Source organism: Salmo salar, chromosome ssa03 (assembly GCF_905237065.1).
Source record: "Salmo salar chromosome ssa03, Ssal_v3.1, whole genome shotgun sequence".
Taxonomy (NCBI): Eukaryota; Metazoa; Chordata; class Actinopteri; order Salmoniformes; family Salmonidae; genus Salmo; species Salmo salar.
The window spans coordinates 95,420,160-95,443,087 of record NC_059444.1 but is presented as its reverse complement, the minus strand read 5'-3'; the positions used below and the strand labels follow the sequence as shown (position 1 = coordinate 95,443,087).

Below are 22,928 nucleotides of genomic sequence, written 5' to 3'. Positions count from 1 at the left end.
CCAGAAGAGACCTGGACCCTACAGAGAGGAGACATGGGGGTCAGTTACAGGTAACCAGAAGAGACCTGGACCCTACAGAGAGGAGACATGGGGGTCAGTTACAGGTAACCAGAAGAGACCTGGACCCTACAGAGAGGAGACATGGGGGGTCAGTTACAGGTAACCAGAAGAGACCTGGACCCTACAGAGAGGAGACATGGGGGGGTCAGTTACAGGTAACCAGAAGAGACATGGACCCTACAGAGAGGAGACATGGGGGTCAGTTACAGGTAACCAGAAGAGACCTGGACCCTACAGAGAGGAGACATGGGGGTCAGTTACAGGTAACCAGAAGAGACCTGGACCCTACAGAGAGGAGACATGGGGGTCAGTTACAGGTGATGTATTTAGGAACTTCAGGTAAAGGGGTCGTGGTTGAAAACAGTTGACTGACTGATGGAGCCAGGTGATGCTGAGTGTGTGTCTCTGTGTGGTCAAGTACACTAGGTTCAGTTGGGGCTCTGGTCAAAAGTAGTGCACTATATAGGGAATAGGGTGTGGTTTAGGACACAGGCCTGGGACTGTGTCTCTCCTCCCGTTACCAGAGTGCTGCTGTTTTGGATCTCAGTGAGCAGGTCCAAGCCATGGCGGACGGTGACTGCTGGTTGGCCGGACAGAAGCCCCACCCTCATCAGGGCCAGGCGGATACGAGTCAGCCAATCCTGGCAGGTCTGACGGTTGGTATAGAAGAATGTTCTGATACCCTGGATACAGAGGGAAGGAGAGAGAGAGGGAAGGAGAGAGAGAGGGAAGGAGAGAGAGAGGGAAGGAGAGAGAGAGGGAAGGAGAGAGAGAGAGGGAAGGAGAGAGAGAGAGGGAAGGAGAGAGAGAGGGAAGGAGAGAGAGAGGGAAGGAGAGAGAGAGGGAAGGAGAGAGAGAGGGAAGGAGAGAGAGAGGGAAGGAGAGAGAGAGGGAAGGAGAGAGAGAGGGAAGGAGAGAGGGAGAAAAATATAGTTAACATTAGGGGCTGGGGGGCACTTGGGCGGTGCGGTCAGCACATTGGCACAGCCCTCGTAGGCGTTGGACATCAGTTTCTCAAAGTGTAGGTGTGTGTGTGTACCTTGGGCGGTGCGGTCAGAGCGTTGGCACAGCCCTCGTAGGCGTTGTACATCAGTTTCTCCAGGTTTTCCAGGAACTGCAAGAGCAGCGCCAGACGCAGCTGGTTGCTATGGTGACCGTCATCCGTGTCGCCGCCGCTCCATTGGCTGAGCTCCTGTTCAGTGTTCAGACTGTGGGCCGCCAGGCTGCGGATCATACCTGGAGAGAGGGAGGGGAGGAGCGAGGGGGGAGGGAGGAGCGGGAGGGAAGAGGGAGGGGAGGAGCGGAGGGAAGAGGGAGGGAGGAGCGAGGGAGGAGAGGAGGGAGGAGAGGAGGGAGGAGAGGAGGGAGGAGAGGAGGGAGGAGAGGAGGGAGGAGAGGAGGGAGGAGCGAGGGAGGAGCGAGGGAGGAGCGAGGGAGGAGAGGAGGGAGGAGCGAGGGAGGGGAGGAGGGAGGAGCGAGGGAGGGGAGGAGGGAGGAGCGAGGGAGGGGAGGAGGGAGGAGCGAGGGAGGGGAGGAGGGAGGAGCGAGGGAGGGGAGGAGGGAGGAGCGAGGGAGGAGAGAGGGGAGGTTATGTTCTTGAAAGAGGCAGCATGTACATCCAGAATGTGTATAGGATGGAATGGGGGGTCAATATACTTTAAAATGACTCAAACCAAATGGAAACTGTAGAAATGATAATGGACCTGCATTTCGTACAGTTTGACTGTGTCCAGCTGGCTAATAGAAATATCACCGACATGAAGCTAGACAGTCAGGGAGCATCGGAAATTCCCAAAATGATTTTGACTGTGAAAGAAATAACACATTTTCAGTGCGGCCCTCCGGAACTTACTGAAAAGTAAATGTGGCTCACGGGGCAAAATGAGTTTGCACCCCTGGTTTACGGGTCTACCTGGCAGTTACCGGGGTGGAGTTACCGGGGTGGAGTTACCGGGGTGGAGTTACCGGGGTGGAGTTACCGGGGTTCAGAAATACAAAGAACAGCCCCTCTCCAGGCCTCCCCCAACTTATCAGCAACATGTTAAAAACATCATGGGGAAAACTCTGGACTCTGTCTGTGTCTGTGTCTGTGTCTGTGTGTGTGTGTGTCTGTGTGTGTGTGTGTGTGTGTGTGTCTGTGTGTGTGTGTGTGTGTGTGTGTGTGGGGAATCTTCCAACCAGGATTTTTGGAAAACCTGATTCCCTGCAGTGTGTGTGTGTGTGTGTGTGTGTGTGTGTGTGTGTGTGTGTGTGTGTGTGTGTGTGTGTGAGTGTGTAACAGCCCGTACCCTCTATGGTCTGGAAGGTGTCCTGTGCCCGTCCCAGCGGGTACGGAGTTTAGACAACACTGTGAACTGAGCTGCCTCCCACACCGCCCACTGCCACAGCACCGCCTCAGTCTTCAGCAGACCCCGCGGTACACACACACCGCCAGCCGCACCGGAGACACCCTCACGCTTCTCCAGACGCTGACAGCTGTGGTACAGACGCTCCAGCCACGGTTCTTTACTGTAGGAAGACACACAGGTAGCATATATCAACACACACACGTTAGCAGAACACACACACACACGTTAGCAGAACACACACGTTAGCAGAACACACACACGTTAGCAGAACACACACACGTTAGCAGAACACACACACACACGTTAGCAGAACACACACATGTAGCATATATCAACACACACGTTAGCAGAACACACACACACACGTTAGCAGAACACACACGTTAGCAGAACACACACACGTTAGCAGAACACACACACGTTAGCAGAACACACACACGTTAGCAGAACACACACACACACGTTAGCAGAACACACACATGTAGCATATATCAACACACACGTTAGCAGAACACACACACAGGTTATGAGATGATACACACATTTACATTGTCATTTATCAGACCCTCTTATCCAGAGTGACTTACAGTACAGTAGTGATTGCATACATTTTCATAGTTTCCCCTCCCATCCTGGTCCCCCGTGGGAATCAAACCCCCAACCCTGGTGTTGTAAGCCCCATGCTCTACCAACTGATCCACACGGGACCCACAACCCTGGTGTTGTAAGCCCCATGCTCTACCAACTGATCCACACGGGACCCCCAACCCTGGTGTTGTAAGCCCCATGCTCTACCAACTGATCCACACGGGACCCCCAACCCTGGTGTTGTAAGCCCCATGCTCTACCAACTGATCCACACTGGACCCCCAACCCTGGTGTTGTAAGCCCCATGCTCTACCAACTGATCCACACGGGACCCCCAACCCTGGTGTTGTAAGCCCCATGCTCTACCAACTGATCCACACGGGACCCACAACCCTGGTGTTGTAAGCCCCATGCTCTACCAACTGATCCACACGGGACCCCCAACCCTGGTGTTGTAAGCCCCATGCTCTACCAACTGATCCACACGGGACCCCCAACCCTGGTGTTGTAAGCCCCATGCTCTACCAACTGATCCACACTGGACCCACAACCCTGGTGTTGTAAGCCCCATGCTCTACCAACTGATCCACACTGGACCCACAACCCTGGTGTTGTAAGCCCCATGCTCTACCAACTGATCCACACGGGACCCACAACCCTGGTGTTGTAAGCCCCATGCTCTACCAACTGATCCACACGGGACCCACAACCCTGGTGTTGTAAGCCCCATGCTCTACCAACTGATCCACACGGGACCCACAACCCTGGTGTTGTAAGCCCCATGCTCTACCAACTGATCCACACGGGACCCACAACCCTGGTGTTGTAAGCCCCATGCTCTACCAACTGATCCACACGGGACCCACAACCCTGGTGTTGTAAGCCCCATGCTCTACCAACTGATCCACACTGGACCCACAACCCTGGTGTTGTAAGCCCCATGCTCTACCAACTGATCCACACTGGACCCACAACCCTGGTGTTGTAAGCCCCATGCTCTACCAACTGATCCACACGGGACCCACAACCCTGGCGTTGTAAGCACCATGCTCTACCAACTGATCCACACTGGACCCACAACCCTGGTGTTGTAAGCCCCATGCTCTACCAACTGATCCACACTGGACCCACAACCCTGGTGTTGTAAGCACCATGCTCTACCAACTGATCCACACGGGACCCACAACCCTGGCGTTGTAAGCACCATGCTCTACCAACTGATCCACACTGGACCCACAACCCTGGCGTTGTAAGCCCCATGCTCTACCAACTGATCCACACTGGACCCACAACCCTGGTGTTGTAAGCCCCATGCTCTACCAACTGATCCACACGGGACCCACAACCCTGGTGTTGTAAGCCCCATGCTCTACCAACTGATCCACACGGGACCCACAACCCTGGTGTTGTAAGCCCCATGCTCTACCAACTGATCCACACTGGACCCACAACCCTGGTGTTGTAAGCCCCATGCTCTACCAACTGATCCACACGGGACCCACAACCCTGGTGTTGTAAGCCCCATGCTCTACCAACTGATCCACACGGGACCCCCAACCCTGGTGTTGTAAGCACCATGCTCTACCAACTGATCCACACGGGACCCACAACCCTGGTGTTGTAAGCCCCATGCTCTACCAACTGATCCACACGGGACCCACAACCCTGGCGTTGTAAGCACCATGCTCTACCAACTGATCCACACTGGACCCACAACCCTGGTGTTGTAAGCCCCATGCTCTACCAACTGATCCACACTGGACCCACAACCCTGGTGTTGTAAGCCCCATGCTCTACCAACTGATCCACACGGGACCCACAACCCTGGTGTTGTAAGCCCCATGCTCTACCAACTGATCCACACTGGACCCACAACCCTGGTGTTGTAAGCCCCATGCTCTACCAACTGATCCACAACACACACGTTAGCAGAAGGACCCCCCCCCCACACACACACACAGAGCCAGGTAGCCTACCCTCCGCGGTGCTGGCTGCCATAGAGGATGAAGCTGATGAGGTCACTGAAGTCCTGGGGGTGAAAGGTGCTGCTGGGGGGGCGGCTCATGTGGCGACGGACCACCAGGGAGATCTCCTCTATCTCTGGGTGGCTGTGGTTACTGCAGGGTCACACACACATTAAGGTCACACACACACATTATGGTTACTGCAGGGTCACACACGCACATTATGGTCACTGCAGGGTCACACACACATTAAGGTCACACACACATTATGGTTACTGCAGGGTCACACACACACATTATGGTTACTGCAGGGTCACACACACACACACACACATTATGGTTACTGCAGGGTCACACACACACACACACACACACATTATGGTTACTGCAGGGTCACACACACACACACACACACACACACACATTATGGTTACTGCAGGGTCACACACACACACACACACACACACACACACACACACTTATGGTTACTGCAGGGTCACACACACACATTATGGTTACTGCAGGGTCACACACACACATTATGGTCACTGCAGGGTCACACACACACACTAAGGTCACTGCAGGGTCACTGCATGGTCACACACACATTAAGGTCACTGCAGGGAGGTGGACACATTAAGGCCACTGCAGAGAGGTAGACACATTAAGGCCACTGCAGGGAGGTAGACACATTAAGGTCACTGCAGGGAGGTAGACACATTAAGGTCACTGCAGGGAGGTGGACACATTAAGGCCACTGCAGGGAGGTAGACACATTAAGGCCACTGCAGAGAGGTAGACACATTAAGGCCACTGCAGAGAGGTAGACACATTAAGGCCACTGCAGAGAGGTAGACACATTAAGGCCACTGCAGAGAGGTAGACACATTAAAGTCACTGCAGAGAGGTAGACACATTAAGGTCACTGCAGAGAGGTAGACACATTAAGGCCACTGCAGGGAGGTAGACACATTAAGGTCACTGCAGAGAGGTAGACACATTAAGGTCACTGCAGAGAGGTAGACACATTAAGGCCACTGCAGGGAGGTAGACACATTAAGGCCACTGCAGGGAGGTAGACACATTAAGGCCACTGCAGAGAGGTAGACACATTAAGGTCACTGCAGAGAGGTAGACACATTAAGGTCACTGCAGGGAGGTAGACACATTAAGGTCACTGCAGGGAGGTAGACACATTAAGGCCACTGCAGGGAGGTAGACACATTAAGGCCACTGCAGAGAGGTAGACACATTAAGGCCACTGCAGGGAGGTAGACACATTAAGGTCACTGCAGGGAGGTAGACACATTAAGGTCACTGCAGGGAGGTGGACACATTAAGGTCACTGCAGGGAGGTAGATGGACAACAAAAGGCAGCAGCCAGAACCATTGTCTGAAAATTACAGATTGAGATTATGGTTTTTCAAATGGGAGTCATCTGTTGAGATGTCTGTAGCCTGGGCACCAGTCCGTTTCTGGACAACAGAGATGTCTGTAGCCTGGGCACCAGTCCGTTTCTGGACAACAGAGATGTCTGTAGCCTGGGCACCAGTCCGTTTCTGGACAACAGAGATGTCTGTAGCCTGGGCACCAGTCCGTTTCTGGACAACAGAGATGTCTGTAGCCTGGGCACCAGTCCGTTTCTGGACAACAGAGAGGTCTGTAGCCTGGGCACCAGTCCGTTTCTGGACAACAGAGAGGTCTGTAGCCTGGGTACCAGTCCGTTTCTGGACAACAGAGATGTCTGTAGCCTGGGCACCAGTCCGTTTCTGGACAACAGAGATGTCTGTAGCCTGGGCACCAGTCCGTTTCTGGACAACAGAGATGTCTGTAGCCTGGGTACCAGTCCGTTTCTGGACAACAGAGATGTCTGTAGCCTGGGCACCAGTCCGTTTCTGGACAACAGAGATGTCTGTAGCCTGGGTACCAGTCCGTTTCTGGACAACAGAGATGTCTGTAGCCTGGGCACCAGTCCGTTTCTGGACAACAGAGATGTCTGTAGCCTGGGTACCAGTCCGTTTCTGGACAACAGAGATGTCTGTAGCCTGGGCACCAGTCCGTTTCTGGACAACAGAGATGTCTGTAGCCTGGGCACCAGTCCGTTTCTGGACAACAGAGATGTCTGTAGCCTGGGTACCAGTCCGTTTCTGGACAACAGAGATGTCTGTAGCCTGGGCACCAGTCCGTTTCTGGACAACAGAGAGGTCTGAAAGATATGATCCCTTATTGATGTCACCTGTTAAATCCACTTCAGTCAGTGTAGATGAAGGGGAGGAGACAGGTTAAAGGATTTTTAATTGAATGGCACACATACACAATCCGAGGGTGAAATGGCAAGACCTAAGTGATTTAAGTGCCTTTGAACGGGGTATGGTAGTAGGCGCCAGGTGCAGCGGATTGAGTCAAGAGCTGCAACGCTGCTGGTTTTTCACTCTCATGTGTATCAAGTATGGTCCTCCACCCAACTTGACAACTGTGGGAAGCATTAGAGGCCCACATTGGCCAGCATCCCTGTGGAATGCTCCCAAGTGGTGCAGTGGTCTAAGGCACTGCATCTCAGTGCTAGAGGCGTCACAGACCCTGGTTCAATCCTGGGCTTTATCACAACCGGCCATGATTGGGAGTCCCGGCCTTAGAGCAGTCCCAGTCAGTCACTGGCAGAGTCCCGGCCTTAGAGCAGTCCCAGTCAGTCACTGGCAGAGTCCCGGCCTTAGAGCAGTCCCAGTCAGTCACTGGCAGAGTCCCGGCCTTAGAGCAGTCCCAGTCAGTCACTGGCAGAGTCCCGGCCTTAGAGCAGTCCCAGTCAGTCACTGGCAGAGTCCCGGCCTTAGAGCAGTCCCAGTCAGTCACTGGCAGAGTCCCGGCCTTAGAGCAGTCCCAGTCAGTCACTGGCAGAGTCCCGGCCTTAGAGCAGTCCCAGTCAGTCACTGGCAGAGTCCCGGCCTTAGAGCAGTCCCAGTCAGTAATTGAGGAAAGAGGAGGGTGTTCGGTCTGTGTTGTGTGCTGACCTGAGCGTCACGTCCAGAGGGATTGTCCTCAGCAGCTTGCCGTACGCCTGCCTCACCCTCACCGCAGAGTGCACCAGCTGGACACGACAAACATCCACACACCTGGGAGGCACAGGACAGAGACATCGTTATACACACCTTTGGGTTAGGCTTTTGTGTATTTGGGCTTGGTTTAGGTGTGTGTGTGTGTGAGCGTTACCTCTGCAGCAGCTCTGTGTTGAGTGAGGAGGAGATGACCTGAAGGCTGTTGCAGGTCTGGAGGCAGATGACTGGGTCCTCATTCAGGGCTGCAGACCGACAGAGAACAGAGTCAACACACACACACACACACACACACACACACACACACACACACACACACACACACACACACACACACACACACACACACACACACACACACACACACACACACACACACACAGCAGGGAATCAGGTTTTCCAAAAATCCTGGTTGGAAGATTCCCCAGAATCAGGATGAATCATCCATCTAGAATATCTGGAACACCTGGGGATTGACCTGATTTTAACAACCCCAAAGTAAACAATTATGATTATTACCCTCTATAGATACACAGTATTTACCGTTGTGGAACAGACCCTCTCTATAGATCCACAGTATTTACCGTTGTGGAACAGACCCTCTCTATAGATCCAGTATTTACCGTTGTGGAACAGACCCTCTCTATAGATACACAGTATTTACCGTTGTGGAACAGACCCTCTCTATAGATCCACAGTATTTACCGTTGTGGAACAGACCCTCTCTATAGATCCAGTATTTACCGTTGTGGAACAGACCCTCTCTATAGATACAGTATTTACCGTTGTGGAACAGACCCTCTCTATAGATACAGTATTTACCGTTGTGGAACAGACCCTCTCTATAGACACAGTATTTACCGTTGTGGAGCAGACCCTCTCTATAGATACACAGTATTTACCGTTGTGGAACAGACCCTCTCTATAGATACACAGTATTTACCGTTGTGGAACAGACCCTCTCTATAGATCCACAGTATTTACCGTTGTGGAGCAGACCCTCTCTATAGATACAGTATTTACCGTTGTGGAACAGACCCTCTCTATAGATCCACAGTATTTACCGTTGTGGAACATACCCTCTCTATAGATACACAGTATTTACCGTTGTGGAACAGACCCTCTCTATAGATCCACAGTATTTACCGTTGTGGAACAGACCCTCTCTATAGATACAGTATTTACCGTTGTGGAACAGACCCTCTCTATAGATACACAGTATTTACCGTTGTGGAACAGACCCTCTCTATAGATCCACAGTATTTACCGTTGTGGAACAGACCCTCTCTATAGATACAGTATTTACCGTTGTGGAACAGACCCTCTCTATAGATCCACAGTATTTACCGTTGTGGAACAGACCCTCTCTATAGATACAGTATTTACCGTTGTGGAACAGACCCTCTCTATAGATACAGTATTTACCGTTGTGGAACAGACCCTCTCTATAGATACACAGTATTTACCGTTGTGGAACAGACCCTCTCTATAGATACAGTATTTACCGTTGTGGAACAGACCCTCTCTATAGATACACAGTATTTACCGTTGTGGAACAGACCCTCTCTATAGATACACAGTATTTACCGTTGTGGAACAGACCCTCTCTATAGATACACAGTATTTACCGTTGTGGAACAGACCCTCTCTATAGATCCACAGTATTTACCGTTGTGGAACAGACCCTCTCTATAGATACACAGTATTTACCGTTGTGGAACAGACCCTCTCTATAGATCCACAGTATTTACCGTTGTGGAACAGACCCTCTCTATAGATCCACAGTATTTACCGTTGTGGAACAGACCCTCTCTATAGATACAGTATTTACCGTTGTGGAACAGACCCTCTCTATAGATACACAGTATTTACCGTTGTGGAACAGACCCTCTCTATAGATACAGTATTTACCGTTGTGGAACAGACCCTCTCTATAGATCCACAGTATTTACCGTTGTGGAACAGACCCTCTCTATAGATCCACAGTATTTACCGTTATGGAACAGACCCTCTCTATAGATACACAGTATTTACCGTTGTGGAGCAGACCCTCTCTATAGATCCACAGTATTTACCGTTGTGGAGCAGACCCTCTCTATAGATACAGTATTTACCGTTGTGGAGCAGACCCTCTCTATAGATACAGTATTTACCGTTGTGGAACAGACCCTCTCTATAGATACAGTATTTACCGTTGTGGAACAGACCCTCTCTATAGATACACAGTATTTACCGTTGTGGAACAGACCCTCTCTATAGATACAGTATTTACCGTTGTGGAACAGACCCTCTCTATAGATCCACAGTATTTACCGTTGTGGAACAGACCCTCTCTATAGATCCACAGTATTTACCGTTGTGGAGCAGACCCTCTCTATAGATACACAGTATTTACCGTTGTGGAACAGACCCTCTCTATAGATACAGTATTTACCGTTGTGGAGCAGACCCTCTCTATAGACACAGTATTTACCATTGTGGAACAGACCCTCTCTATAGATACACAGTATTTACCGTTGTGGAACAGACCCTCTCTATAGATACACAGTATTTACCGTTGTGGAACAGACCCTCTCTATAGATACAGTATTTACCGTTGTGGAACAGACCCTCTCTATAGATACACAGTATTTACCGTTGTGGAGCAGACCCTCTCTATAGATCCACAGTATTTACCGTTGTGGAACAGACCCTCTCTATAGATACAGTATTTACCGTTGTGGAACAGACCCTCTCTATAGATCCACAGTATTTACCGTTGTGGAACAGACCCTCTATAGATCCACAGTATTTACCGTTGTGGAGCAGACCCTCTCTATAGATCCACAGTATTTACCGTTGAGGAACAGACCCTCTCTATAGTTCCACAGTATTTACCGTTGTGGAACAGACCCTCTCTATGTATTTACCGTTGTGGAGCAGACCCTCTCTATAGATACAGTATTTACCGTTGTGGAGCAGACCCTCTCTATAGTTCCACAGTATTTACCGTTGTGGAGCAGACCCTCTATAGATCCACAGTATTTACCGTTGTGGAACAGACCCTCTCTATAGATACAGTATTTACCGTTGTGGAACAGACCCTCTCTATAGATACAGTATTTACCGTTGTGGAACAGACCCTCTCTATAGATACAGTATTTACCGTTGTGGAACAGACCCTCTCTATAGATACACAGTATTTACCGTTGTGGAACAGACCCTCTCTATAGATACAGTATTTACCGTTGTGGAACAGACCCTCTCTATAGATACAGTATTTACCGTTGTGGAACAGACCCTCTCTATAGATACAGTATTTACCGTTGTGGAACAGACCCTCTCTATAGATACACAGTATTTACCGTTGTGGAGCAGACCCTCTCTATAGATACAGTATTTACCGTTGTGGAACAGACCCTCTCTATAGATACAGTATTTACCGTTGTGGAACAGACCCTCTCTATAGATCCACAGTATTTACCGTTGTGGAACAGACCCTCTCTATAGATCCACAGTATTTACCGTTGTGGAGCAGACCCTCTCTATAGATACAGTATTTACCGTTGTGGAACAGACCCTCTCTATAGATACAGTATTTACCGTTGTGGAACAGACCCTCTCTATAGATACAGTATTTACCGTTGTGGAACAGACCCTCTCTATAGATCCACAGTATTTACCGTTGTGGAACAGACCCTCTCTATAGATACACAGTATTTACCGTTGTGGAACAGACCCTCTCTATAGATACAGTATTTACCGTTGTGGAGCAGACCCTCTCTATAGACACAGTATTTACCATTGTGGAACAGACCCTCTCTATAGATACAGTATTTACCGTTGTGGAGCAGACCCTCTCTATAGATACACAGTATTTACCGTTATGGAACAGACCCTCTCTATAGATACACAGTATTTACCGTTGTGGAACAGACCCTCTCTAATAGATACACAGTATTTACCGTTGTGGAACAGACCCTCTCTATAGATACAGTATTTACCGTTGTGGAACAGACCCTCTCTATAGATACACAGTATTTACCGTTGTGGAACAGACCCTCTCTATAGATACAGTATTTACCGTTGTGGAGCAGACCCTCTCTATAGATACACAGTATTTACCGTTGTGGAACAGACCCTCTCTATAGATACACAGTATTTACCGTTGTGGAACAGACCCTCTCTATAGATACACAGTATTTACCGTTGTGGAACAGACCCTCTCTATAGATACAGTATTTACCGTTGTGGAACAGACCCTCTCTATAGATACAGTATTTACCGTTGTGGAACAGACCCTCTCTATAGATACAGTATTTACCGTTGTGGAACAGACCCTCTCTATAGATCCACAGTATTTACCGTTGTGGAACAGACCCTCTCTATAGATCCACAGTATTTACCGTTGTGGAACAGACCCTCTCTATAGATACACAGTATTTACCGTTGTGGAACAGACCCTCTCTATAGATACACAGTATTTACCGTTATGGAACAGACCCTCTCTATAGATACACAGTATTTACCGTTGTGGAACAGACCCTCTCTATAGATACACAGTATTTACCATTGTGGAACAGACCCTTTCTATAGATCCACAGTATTTACCGTTGTGGAGCAGACCCTCTCTATAGATACACAGTATTTACCGTTATGGAACAGACCCTCTCTATAGTTCCACAGTATTTACCGTTGTGGAGCAGACCCTTGCAGAACTTGTGGAAGAAGGGCAGGGAGAAGAGAGGGGTGTAGGTATCAGACCTCTTCATCATCAGGCACATCTCTAGAGACCACGTCAACAACAGCTTCCTGTTTGGAGCACAAGATTTGGTTATATGGTGGAGAAATTACAAGATTATGTTATAATACTGTCATAGCATCAAATGGTTGTTTTATGCAACAGAATAGAGGGTTCTGAGAACACGTTCATCTCTGTGTGTTCTGAGGATGGGCCTCTGGGAGATTTAACACTGACAGGAGATGTACCATGTCTTTGGGTGATACCACATTCCAGAGCATGAGTTAATGTTTCTGTACTGTGGGGCCAGGGGGAGATGGCTCCAGTATGGAGTTGGGGGTCCCAGGGGGAGATGGCTCCAGTATGGAGTTGGGGGTCCCAGGGGGAGATGGCTCCAGTATGGAGTTGGGGTCCCAGGGGGAGATGGCTCCAGTATGGAGTTGGGGTCCCAGGGGGAGATGGCTCCAGTATGGAGTTGGGGTCCCAGGGGGAGATGGCTCCAGTATGGAGTTGGGGGTCCCAGGGGGAGATGGCTCCAGTATGGAGTTGGGGTCCCAGGGGGAGATGGCTCCAGTATGGAGTTGGGGTCCCAGGGGGAGATGGCTCCAGTATGGAGTTGGGGTCCCAGGGGGAGATGGCTCCAGTATGGAGTTGGGGTCCCAGGGGGAGATGGCTCCAGTATGGAGTTGGGGGTCCCAGGGGGAGATGGCTCCAGTATGGAGTTGGGGTCCCAGGGGGAGATGGCTCCAGTATGGAGTTGGGGTGCCAGGGGGAGATGGCTCCAGTATGGAGTTGGGGGGCCAGACCCTGGTCTCTACACAATGAGAACAGTCTTTACAGCAGATACTGACTGCTGTGAATTATTAGTATCTTTCATACGAATGTTAACCTCGTGACCCATTCCATACATCTGTTGTTTGTCATGAACATCCAGGAGGATTAACTGTTCTATAAAATGCTGCGTCTCAAATCCCCTCGTTGGGCTCTCAACCAATCACCTACGGGAGGATCGCTGACAAGCTCCATTACTGCACTAATTAACTAATACAACTTGGATTGTTTTGAAGAAATGTAAAAGTCTCTCCTTTTGATTCCACCACAGTTATCTTTCAACTATACCTGTGTGTGACATGTATGTATGTGTGTGTGTATATACACCTGGCCTCAGTGTAGAGCTGCTCCTTCCTCAGCAGGGCTCCCAGCAGGGACAGCAGAGTGCTGAAGTGTTTCCTGGTTGCCGTGGTTACCGTGCTGATGACCGCCCCGTCAAAGAGAGAAGGGGAGGAGGAGGACAGGCTGGACGAGATGAAGTGATCATGTCTGAAAAACAGAGGGAGCGACAGAGAGACAGAGGATTGAAAGAGAAGACCAATTAGAATGTGGTGAACTATGTTTAAAGGAAGGATCAAAGTTTTGTATTAAAGTGTGACTGTTACCTGGTACATTGTGAGTACAGGGTATATAACACAGCATACTGAACAGCAGGGTGGTAGAGTGTGTTACATGGTACAGTGTGAGTACAGGGTATATAACACAGCATACTGAACAGCAGGGTGGTAGAGTGTGTTACATGGTACAGTGTGAGTACAGGGTATATAACACAGCATACTGAACAGCAGGGTGGTAAGTGTGTGTTACCTGGTACAGTGTGAGTACAGGGTATATAACACAGCATACTGAACAGCAGGGTGGTAAGTGTGTGTTACCTGGTACAGTGTGAGTACAGGGTATATAACACAGCATACTGAACAGCAGGGTGGTAGTGTGTGTTACCTGGTACAGTGTGAGTACAGGGTATATAACACAGCATACTGAACAGCAGGGTGGTAGAGTGTGTTACCTGGTACAGTGTGAGTACAGGGTATATAACACAGCATACTGAACAGCAGGGTGGTAGTGTGTGTTACCTGGTACAGTGTGAGTACAGGGTATATAACACAGCATACTGAACAGCAGGGTGGTAGTGTGTGTTACCTGGTACTGTGTGAGTACAGGGTATATAACACAGCATACTGAACAGCAGGGTGGTAGTGTGTGTTACCTGGTACAGTGTGAGTACAGGGTATATAACACAGCATACTGAACAGCAGGGTGGTAGTGTGTGTTACCTGGTTCAGTGTGAGTACAGGGTATATAACACAGCATACTGAACAGCAGGGTGGTAGTGTGTGTTACCTGGTACAGTGTGAGTACAGGGTATATAACACAGCATACTGAACAGCAGGGTGGTAGTGTGTGTTACCTGGTACAGTGTGAGTACAGGGTATATAACACAGCATACTGAACAGCAGGGTGGTAGTGTGTGTTACCTGGTACAGTGTGAGTACAGGGTATATAACACAGCATACTGAACAGCAGGGTGGTAGTGTGTGTTACCTGGTACAGTGTGAGTACAGGGTATATAACACAGCATACTGAACAGCAGGGTGGTAGAGTGTGTGTTACCTGGTACAGTGTGAGTACAGGGTATATAACACAGCATACTGAACAGCAGGGTGGTAGACGGCCAGGTCAGAGTGGACCAACATCAGGTTCTGACTCAACAACGCAAACACCGTCGGAGACAGAGCCCACATCTACAGAGAGGGGGAAAGGAGGGGGACGATGAGACGGGAGAGAGCAGAGGTACATTTTAAGTTACAGTTCAGTCATGTTACTTGGTGTTGCTGATGGTAGTGCAGTGTGTGTGTTACGTAACGTACCCCTATGAGTGAGTTCTTGGTGTTGCCGATGGTGGTGAGGGCTGACAGGTTGAAGATGAGGGTGAACTCTGCCCTCTCTGGGGTGAGGGTGAGGGGGGCGAAGACAGGGTGCTGGATGCCGGGAAAGGGTGGAGGGGTCGGGGAGGGGGTACCAGGGGTCGGGGAGAGGCCCAGGGGGACCAGAAGGCTGGACAGGGCACAGGCCATCTCTCCCAGAACCAGTTTATACGCAGCTTCCAGAATGGGAATGTTCTTTAGGCTCAAAACAGACTGGTACACACCCAGGGCTGCTGACATCACCTGGAGAAAAAGAAAGAGAGAAAGAGAGAGAGAAAGAGAAAGAGAGAGAGAGAAAGAGAGATACAGACACACAGAGAAAGAGAAGACAGACAGAAACACCCAGTAAAAACATGTCTTAATGGTTTCCAATCAACCTTTCTGATTGAAAACTAAACCAATAGAACGGTCACGCTAACAGGATTATAGAAAGCTGCAAACAGACACACAACTCCCCTTTACAGAAAACAGAGAGCCTACAACTTCCCCCTGACAGAAAACAGAGAGCCTACAACTTCCCCCTGACAGAAAACAGAGAGCCTACAACTTCCCCCTTACAGAAAACAGAGAGCCTACAACTTCCCCCTGACAGAAAACAGAGAGCCTACAACTTCCATCTAACCATTACAGAAACATACCGTACAATACAGTCGCCCAATCTGAATCGGAGGCCTACACACCCCTCTTTCCATTTCATTTAGGTGGTGTCAAGCACCCACACCTCTATAAACCTGGTCTCTCACACACACTCACTCACTCCAGGGGTTTCAACATTCAAACATTAAAAGGAAATAGGGAATTTAAAGTTTAGAAAACAATCCCTAAACAAAAGACTGCTGCTGAGCTGAGAGTTTACCTGACCCAACCTTACAACGTAGCGATTGGTGCTTTGGAAACAGGCTGAAGTACGGACTGACTGCTGGGAACATGTCTACAAATTCATCAGCAAGCTGTCAAACTATCCTAAATAAGTGACGAGCTACATGCTGTTTATCAGTGCAGTGCCCAACATCCGTAGCTAGCTAGCTAACATTACATCTGTGTTTATCAGAGTCCAACATCCTTAGCTAGCTAGCTAACATTACATCTCTGTGTTTATCAGTGCCCAACATCCAAAGCTAGCTAGCTAACATTACATCTCTGTGTTTATCAGAGCCCAACATCCTTAGCTAGCTAGCTAACATTACATCTGTGTTTATCAGTGCCCAACATCCTTAGCTAGCTAGCTAACATTACATCTGTGTTTATCAGAGCCCAACATCCTTAGCTAGCTAACATTACATCTGTGTTTATCAGAGCCCAACATCCTTAGCTAGCTAGCTAACATTACATCTGTGTTTATCAGAGCCCAACATCCAAAGCTAGCTAGCTAACATTACATTTGTGTTTATCAGAGTCCAACATCCAAAGCTAGCTAGCTAACATTACATCTCTGTGTTTATCAGAGCCCAACATCCTTAGCTAGCTAGCTAACGTTACATCTCTGTGTTTATCAGAGCCCAACATCCTTAGCTAGCTAGCTAACGTTACATCTCTGTGTTTATCAGAGCCCAACATCCTTAGCTAGCTAGCTAACATTAAATCTCTGTGTTTATCAGAGCCCAACATCCTTAGCTAGCTAGCTAACATTACATCTCTGTGTTTATCAGAGCCCAACATCCTTAGCTAGCTAGCTAACGTTACATCTCTGTGTTTATCAGAGCCCAACATCCTTAGCTAGCTAGCTAACGTTACATCTCTGTGTTTATCAGAGCCCAACATCCTTAGCTAGCTAGCTAACATTACATCTGTGTTTATCAGAGCCCAACATCCTTAGCTAGCTAGCTAACATTACATCTCTGTAACGTTAGTGTTCATCGTCTCCTTTGGCAAAACTTTTGCAGACTCAAATGATCACTATCGAACACAACAGCAAGTGGCCACTCGATAAAGGGCTTAGGGGCCAAGTGGCCACTCGATAAAGGGCTTAGGGGCCAAGTGGCCACTCGATAAAGGGCTTAGGGGCCCTGTTGGGTCTGAGAATCAGCCTACGGCTGTGGTAGATGGAACTTCATTGCCCCCTAGGTCACAATTTTACACATTTTTTCTTATCGTTTTAACTGAAAACGGCAGTTTAAAGGTTAAGAAAATGTTTCCATTTGTCACATCCCTGACAAACACACTCACCTCTCTGTCCCTGTTGAAGCGTAGCTCCAGGAGCTGTGATGTCGGTGCCAGCAGCTTCTCCACAAACCAAGCTGGAAGCTTAGTGTTGATCTGGTCCACAATCTACAACACACACACACACAGAGAGAGAGAGAGACAGAGAGAGAGAGAGAGAGAGAGACAGAGAGACAGAGAGACAGAGAGAGACAGAGAGAGAGACAGAGAGAGAGACAGAGAGAGAGACAGAGAGAGAGACAGAGAGAGAGACAGAGAGAGAGACAGAGACAGAGACAGAGAGACAGAGAGAGAGAGAGAGAGAGAGACAGAGACAGAGAGACAGAGAGACAGAGAGAGAGAGAGAGAGAGAGAGAGAGAGAGAGAGAGAGAGAGAGAGAGAGAGAGAGAGAGAGAGAGAGAGAGAGAGAGAGAGAGAGAGAGAGAGAAGAGACCATTAGAAGCAGATAATCAATATGGGGTTATTATTAGGAGGACAGGCAAAACGTTGAATGACCAACCAGTTCTCTGCATTCGGGCAGACATGCATAAAATTGTCAACATGTTTCAGAATGTAGGCCTACATTGACGCAACATTCAAGTTTCCGCTCACAAGACTTGAAATTTGCTGTTTGAGGAAACATTCTTCCTAACCGGTTTAAACCAGTTGTCACCTGTATAAAACAGTTGTCACCCGTATGCAAACCAGTACTAGAAACAGTTCCTACCAATGTGATGAGGCTGAGGACGGCCAGGCTGTACTCTGGGCCACAGGCCCGGCAGGCATCCAGCTGGTCCAGGCCGTAGGTGATGACGGTGTCGGTCAGCTGTGCGGACGGCTCCAAGCTCACCAGCAGGACACACACACACTCGTTCCCCGCCGTCAACACCGGCTCAGAGAACAACACCTGCTTGGCCGTCGACACGCACGCCAACACCCGGTTCAAAACCTGGGGAAAGGGCGGAAGTAGAGGGAGGAAGGAGAGAGGGAGGAGGTAAGGTTGTGTTGGTAACAAATGATATGTGACATATGCCTGGTTAATTACGAGAGTCTGTGTGTGTCCTTCTCCCCATCTCGCCTTACATCAGACATGCATGTCTGTGTGATGGGTGTGTGTGTGTGTGTCTCTCCTTATATCAGAGACGTATGCCTGTGTGATGGATGTGTGTGGGTGTGTGTGTCTCTCTCCTTACATCAGAGGCGTATGTCTGTGTGATGGGAGTGTGTGTGTGTGTGTGTCTCTCCTTATATCAGAGACGTATGTCTGTGTGATGGGGGTGTGTGTGTGTGTCTCTCTCCTTACATCAGAGACGTATGCCTGTGTGATGGGTGTGTGTGTGTGTCTCTCCTTACATCAGAGACGTATGTCTTTGTGATGGGTGTGTGTGTGTGTGTGTGTCTCTCTCCTTACATCAGAGACGTATACCTGTGTGATGAGTGTGTGTGTTTCAGGGTGTATCTCTCCTTACATCAGAGACGTATGCCTGTGTGATGGGTGGTCCTCTAATGGGGTTGAAGCGCTGTCCGATGCAGCGCACCACGGTGCTGAACACCCTCAGCAGGGCGGCCAGTTTGGGCAGAGACACCGTGGGTGGAGGGATGTCCTCGTCTACCGCCTCGCCAGAACCCACGTGACCCAGGTCCTGGAGACAACATGGGACAGAAGTCCATAGATTTGTTCATCACATTTCAAATGTAATACAATAGGATGTCAGCGACACCAACATATTCCATAACTTGCAACACAGTCTTCAGAAAGTATTCAGACCCCTTGACTTATTCTACATGTTGTGTTAAAGCCTGAAATGTAAATGGATTAAATACATTTCCATTAATCATCCTGAGAGATGTCAATACAACTTCATTGGAGTCCACCGGTGGCAAATTCAATAGTTATATAGATTTATAAAGAAACACGTCCGTCTATATAAAAATGTCCTACAGTTGACAGAGCATGTCAGAGGAGCAACCCCACCCCGACGTCAGAGGAGCGACCCCACCCCGACGTCAGAGGAGCGACCCCACCCCGACGTCAGAGGAGCGACCCCACCCCGACGTCAGAGGAGCGACCCCACCCCGACGTCAGAGGAGCAACCCCACCACGACGTCAGAGGAGCAACCCCACCACGACGTCAAATGGAAAAAATATGGAGCTACCCAGAATGCCTAGACGTGGCTGTCTGACCAAACTCAGCAACCAGGCAAGAAGGACCTTGGTCAGGGAGGTGAACGAGATCCCAATGACCACTGACAGAACTACAGAGTTCCTTGGGGTGATATGGAAGAACCTGCCAGAAGGACAACAGTCTCTACAGCACTTTACCAATCTGGGCTTTATGAGAGAGTGGCCAGACGGAAGACACTCCTGTGAAAAATGCACATGACAGAACGCCCGGAGTTTGCGGCAGCATCCCTACCGCGAAGCACGGTGGCGGCAGCATCCCTACCGCGAAGCACGGTGGCGGCAGCATCCCTACCGCGAAGCACGGTGGAGGCAGCATCCTGCTATGGGGATGCATTTCAGCAGCAGGGACTGGGAGATTGGTAAGGATAGAGGGATCAATGGACAAAGCCAAAACACAGGCAGGCACATCCTTGATGAGAACCTACTTCAGCGTGCAAACGACCTTACACTGGGGCAAAGATTTACGTTCCAACAGGACAACGACCCCAAGCATACAGCCAAAGCAACGCTGGAATGGATTCAGAACAAGCATGTGAAAGTGTGAGTGGCCCAGCCAAAGCCCAGACTTGAATCCCATTGAACATCTATGGAAACATTTGAATATTGCTGTTCACTGCCACTCCTCATCTTAACAGAGCTTGAGAAAATCTGCCAGGAACAAAATGAGAGAAAATCCCCATAGCCAGGCTGACTCATAGCTGATTCAGACATACCCAGGCTGACTCATAGCTGATTCAGACATACCCAGGCTGACTCATAGCTGATTCAGACATACCCAGGCTGACTCATAGCTGATTCAGACATACCCAGGCTGACTCATAGCTGATTCAGACATACCCAGGCTGACTCATAGCTGATTCAGACATACCCAGGATGATTCATAGCTGTAATCGCCGCCAAAGGGGCATCTACAAAGTATTGACTCGGGATGTGAATACTTATGTAAATGAGATATCTATTTCATTTACAATACATTTGCAACAATTTCTAAAAACATGTTTTCACTGTCATTATGGGTTATTGTATGTGGAATAAGTCAAGGGGTATGAATACTTTCTGAAGGCCCTGCATGTTTGCCTGGAGCCTTATCTTGTTATGGATAGGGGGCAGTATTTTCACGGCCGGATAAAAAAACGTACCTGATTTAATCTGATTATTACTCCTGCCCAGAAATTAGAATATGCATATAATTATTAGCTTTGGATAGAAAACACTCCAAAGTTTCTAAAACTGTTTGAATGGTGTCTGTGAGTATAACAGAACTCATTTGGCAGGCCAAAACCTGAGAAGATTCCAAACAGGAAGCGCCCTCTCTGACCATTTCTTGGCCTTCTTGATCATCTCTATCCAAAACAGGGGATCTCTGCTGTAACGTGACATTTTCTAACGCTCCCATAGGCTCTCAGAAGGCGCCAGAACGTTGAATGATGACTTTGCAGGCCATGGCTGAAAAACAGTAGCGTGTTTGGTAAGTGGTCGATCTGAGAACAATGAGACTGGTGCGCGCGTGCACGAGACGACTCCATGTTTACATTTTCAGTCTTTGAACGAAAACAACGACTCCCGGTCGGAATATTATCACTTTTTTACGAGAAAAATCGCATAAAAATTGATTTTAAACAGCGTTTGACATGCTTCGAAGTACGGTAATGGAAAATGTTGAATTTCTTTGTCACGAAACGCGCCGGGCGCGTCACCCTTCGTTACCCTTTGGATAGTGTCTTGAACGCACAACAAAACGCCGCTATTTGGATATAACTATGGATTATTTGGAACCAAACCAACATTTGTTATTGAAGTAGAAGTCCTGGAAGTGCATTCTGACGAAGAACAGCAAAAGGTAATCCAATTTTTCTTATAGTAAATCTGAGTTTGGTGAGTACCAAACTTGGTGGGTGTCAAAATAGCTTGCCCGTGATGGCGAGCTATCTACTCAGAATATTGCAAAAGGTGCTTTCACCGAAAAGCTATTTTAAAATCGGACATAGCGATTGCATAAAGGAGTTCTGTATCTATAATTCTTAAAATAATTATGTTTTTTGTGAACGTTTATCGTGAGTAATTTAGTAAATTCACCGGAAGTGTTCGGTGGGAATGCTAGTTCTGAATGTCACATGCTAATGTAAAAAGCTGGTTTTTGATATAAATATGAACTTGATTGAACAAAACATGCATGTATTGTATAACATAATGTCCTAGAGTTGTCATCTGATGAAGATCAAAGGTTAGTGCTGCATTTAGCTGTGGTTTTGTTTTTTGTGACATTATATGCTAGCTTGAAAAATGGGTGTCTGATCATTTCTGGCTGGGTAGTCTGCTGACATAATCTAATGTTTTGCTTTCGCTGTAAAGCCTTTTTGAAATTGGACAGTGTGGTTAGATAAAGGAGAGTCTTGTCTTTAAAATGGTGTAAAATAGTCATATGTTTGAAAAATGTAAGTTTTCGGATTTGAGGAATTTGTATTTCGCGCCACGCCCATCATTGGATATTGGAGCAGGTGTTCTGCTAGCGGAACGTCTAGATGTAAGAGGTTATACTGCTAGTTTGGATGACTGGTCAGTCCGTATCGCTGAAGTTCTACTGTAATAAGGGAACACCGTTACCTTTGCCTAGGCATCCATGTAATAGCGTAGTGTGTATACACAGTGGCCAGTTTATTAGGTACACCCTAACCCCCTGTTCATGAAAATGGTTTGTGCCTACAGACAGTGAAACGTGGCTTGTTATATAAACACACAGAGGCATTCAGTTACTGTCCTAACTGGGACATTATAAAATGGGCAAAACCAGTGACCAAAGCGACTTTGAGCGTGGTATGATCGCCGGTGCCAGGCGTGCCGGTTCCAGTATCTCAGAAACATCTGCCCTCCTGGGCTTTTCACGTACGACAGTGTCTAGGGTTTATCCAGAATGGAATACAAACACAAAACATCCAGTCAGCAGCAGACCTGTGGGAGAAAACAGCTCGTTGATGAGAGAAGACGAAGAAGAACGGCAAGAACGGTGCAAGCTGACAGGCGGAGCCACAAACAGACCAATAGCGGAGCAGTACAACAGTGGTGTGCAGAACGGCATCTCAGAATGCACATCTCATTGGTCCTTGTCACGGATTG

At 48.5% G+C, this 22,928-nt stretch overlaps 1 protein-coding gene across 1 annotated transcript in view; it reads right to left on the bottom strand.

The window, feature by feature from the left end:
- The window catches only part of smg1 (SMG1 nonsense mediated mRNA decay associated PI3K related kinase), a 121,071-nt gene that overhangs the window by 74,212 nt on the left and 23,931 nt on the right, over window positions 1-22,928 (bottom strand). Inside the window, 14 exon segments of the mRNA XM_045715889.1 lie at window positions 582-743; window positions 1,100-1,296; window positions 2,349-2,390; window positions 2,393-2,568; window positions 4,973-5,113; window positions 7,969-8,070; window positions 8,168-8,255; window positions 12,683-12,801; window positions 13,889-14,050; window positions 15,176-15,306; window positions 15,433-15,732; window positions 17,656-17,757; window positions 18,357-18,578; window positions 19,099-19,272. Coding sequence (XP_045571845.1) covers window positions 582-743; window positions 1,100-1,296; window positions 2,349-2,390; window positions 2,393-2,568; window positions 4,973-5,113; window positions 7,969-8,070; window positions 8,168-8,255; window positions 12,683-12,801; window positions 13,889-14,050; window positions 15,176-15,306; window positions 15,433-15,732; window positions 17,656-17,757; window positions 18,357-18,578; window positions 19,099-19,272 — 2,118 coding nt within the window.